Consider the following 2891-nt stretch of genomic DNA (forward strand, 5'->3'; position numbering starts at 1 on the left):
TAGATTTTTAATATAAAAATGATATTTGAAAAGCATGACAAATTATTATTATTATTATTATATATATATGCAATTATTGATTATCTATTTCAACAAAATAAAAATAGAATTATATAAAAAGATAATGATAATAAAAAAAATATCTTTAAAAAAAAGATGGAGAATTTAAATAGAATCATAAAAGATGATGATTAAATTCTATATAAAGGGGAAGAACGAAAACTCTCAAATCCATCGAAGAAGAGATCTCTGCAACATTGAACAGTGCCCTAAGATTTGAGCAACAAAATCTGATTCCAACGCTCCAATGTCTTCACGAGCAATTGCTGTTGCGATGCTTCTTCTGGCAGTGATGATAAGAAGTTCAGAGGGCATACCGAACCCCATAGAGCAGTGCCTGAGGCAACGACTGAATCCTGTGGCGCCACCACCGCTGGATTCGGCGCTTTATGGAGTCTTCACTTTCACTGAAATTGTATGCAAAGACATGTTTCGAGGCGTAGCTCATTCGCTTCGGATAACAGGTGAATTGCCTCTGGATTACGTGCTTGCTCTATGTGACATCTTCGGCGATGACGAACAAAAGGTTCAGAGTCACGTCACTCTCGTTTTCAACACTCACGATTATCACACTCTCGCCGGCGGTCGCACTTGCGCCATCATCCGAACCAGGCAACGTGCCAACCCTCACAATTCCTATCTCTGGTGAACCAATATCCTATTCCATTTTCAAATTGGATCTTTTTCTTTTAATTTGTGTAACTCTTCTATTGAAATTGGTAGCTCTCTCACTTTTTTATCTTTAATATTTAATAAATATATTACTTTCATTTAGTAATTTTGTTCATATACTGGAAAGTATATGTATTTTTTTTTCAGTGATTTAGTTTTTATATATTGAATTGAAGAATTTGATCACTTGCTCTGTCTTTGAAAGTTCGTTAAATGTTAATTATGCAATTCAAATCAAATTTAATAAAATTTCGTCGTTTACGTTTATTCAATTTTTAGGTTTTGATATTCGTGTTAAAATATTATTAATTTGTGAGTGTTCAAATCAAATTAATCTGAAATTCGTGTATTCGTGTTCAAATCAAATATTCAGGTTCAATTTATTTTCGATTTTGATTCAAACGAATAGGTATTTAAACATAGATGAGTGTCTAACCTTTTTTCAATGTAACGTTTCAATTCCTGCGATTTTTAATATATATATATATATATATATATATATATATATATATATATATATATATATATATAATACTCTTGACTAACAAAAATATACTCGGTCATTAACTTGAATTTATGAAGGGGTTTAAAACATTTCAATTTTAGGTGTGATTACAAATAATCAAACCTTGCATCTGAAAACAAAAAAAGTGAAATATCAGTCTCATCATCTCAAAATATATTTCTAAAAATAAAATCTCGAAGCTAATTATCTCCACAAACATTAAAACCGTTCATTCATCACATATTCAGAAATAATATATTAAATATTATCTATCCGAAACTCGGTATATATATATATATATATATATATATATATACACCAGTATTTTGATCCGGGATTACTTTTAAGATAATGAATTTTGAATTTTGTTTTTCTTGGTAATTGAAAAAAAAAATTAAGAAATTGAAAATAGATATTAAGTTTTAAATAATGATAATAAATATGATTTAAGAGAATAAACATTAATTGTATTCATGTTTTGTCTAATATGAACTTTCAACATTTTAAATATTTATATTTTTGTTCCCCTCAAAATATTTAAACTCTTATCAACCAAAACATATAATGAGTGATCATTTTTTTCTATCTCCTAGAGTCATCCTATCCTCCTTTCTTTCGACCCCTTAGTTTCCTCTGTCTTTATTATTCCTTAACACACATACTCTCATCCTCATGCCATTACCCAACATATAACTATTAATAAGGTTGTATGTTTTCCTATCCCTTATCAATAAGGTCCCCCCGTTGTCCTATCTCATTTATTGGTATTAATCTTATTGGTTCAATCGGTCTTGGGCTTAACACCACACAACCCCCTTAGCCTTAACTTTTCAAAGTTCAAGGTTATCAAAATATATGACGATATTGATCCAATCGGTTTTGGGCTTGTTGACTCAATCAACATTTGGCCTAACACCACACCTTTTATGCATGTATCTTTGTAAATCACATTTGTGATTGTAGTGGTTAACCTACAGTCTTTAATCTTAACTTTAGAACTTTAGAATTATGCAATGTTGCCACAAATCAGAGTAGTTTATTGACAACCTCAAAATATAAAATCTTGATCCCTTTTGACACCAGACAAAGTTTGTCTAAAACCACCTTCCAACACCACAACTTTTCTACCAAATAGTTTTTCAACATTATCTTCATTATTAACACTCATAACCTATTCATCATATGCTTCATCCCATATAATTAGTTTTGTTTCCATCAAGAGTTTAGAATGAAGACTTATTTGATTGATATTGCAAGTTGATTTAACTTTGATTACTAATGGTATACAAAAAGTAGAATGAACAATTGTTTGATCCTTAGGTCTTATCAAACGTCAATTGTTTGAGGTGCCATCTTCTTCCTTACCAATTTTTTTGTTCCTTTGTTCATATTTCTGCATTGCTAATTTCCATATTTTTTCCAAATTTTCTCATATCCATATCTCATGTTTTACTAATCCTTTTTCGGTGATTTATATGTCTAATTGATATTCAAAATGTCATCTTTCCTCTCGTTCTAGAATCGTCGCAATCGGAGTTGATTTGGCGGAGATACGAAACAAAGTTAACATTACGTTCCTTGCTGAATTTGTCACCAATCCACATCATTGAGGAAGACAATTGCAGTCTTTTAAGGATCTACCATTCGAAATTAA

At 30.3% G+C, this 2891-nt stretch overlaps 1 protein-coding gene across 1 annotated transcript; it reads left to right on the top strand.

Annotated features, from left to right (window-relative positions):
- The first annotated feature begins 222 nt into the window (after positions 1-222).
- LOC114195857 lies at positions 223-785 on the top strand. The gene has a single exon (XM_028086277.1). The coding sequence runs from the start codon at positions 308-310 to the stop codon at positions 707-709; it is 402 nt and encodes a 133-aa protein (XP_027942078.1). The 5' UTR covers positions 223-307; the 3' UTR covers positions 710-785.
- The last annotated feature ends 2106 nt before the right edge of the window (positions 786-2891 follow it).

The sequence above is a fragment of the Vigna unguiculata genome, chromosome 9 (assembly GCF_004118075.2).
Source record: "Vigna unguiculata cultivar IT97K-499-35 chromosome 9, ASM411807v1, whole genome shotgun sequence".
In the NCBI taxonomy this organism is placed as follows: Eukaryota; Viridiplantae; Streptophyta; class Magnoliopsida; order Fabales; family Fabaceae; genus Vigna; species Vigna unguiculata.

Excerpts from the sequence above, each read along its gene's own strand:
- LOC114195857 (XM_028086277.1), top strand. The coding sequence starts at position 308 with ATGTCTTCACGAGCAATTGCTGTTGCGATGCTTCTTCTGGCAGTGATG.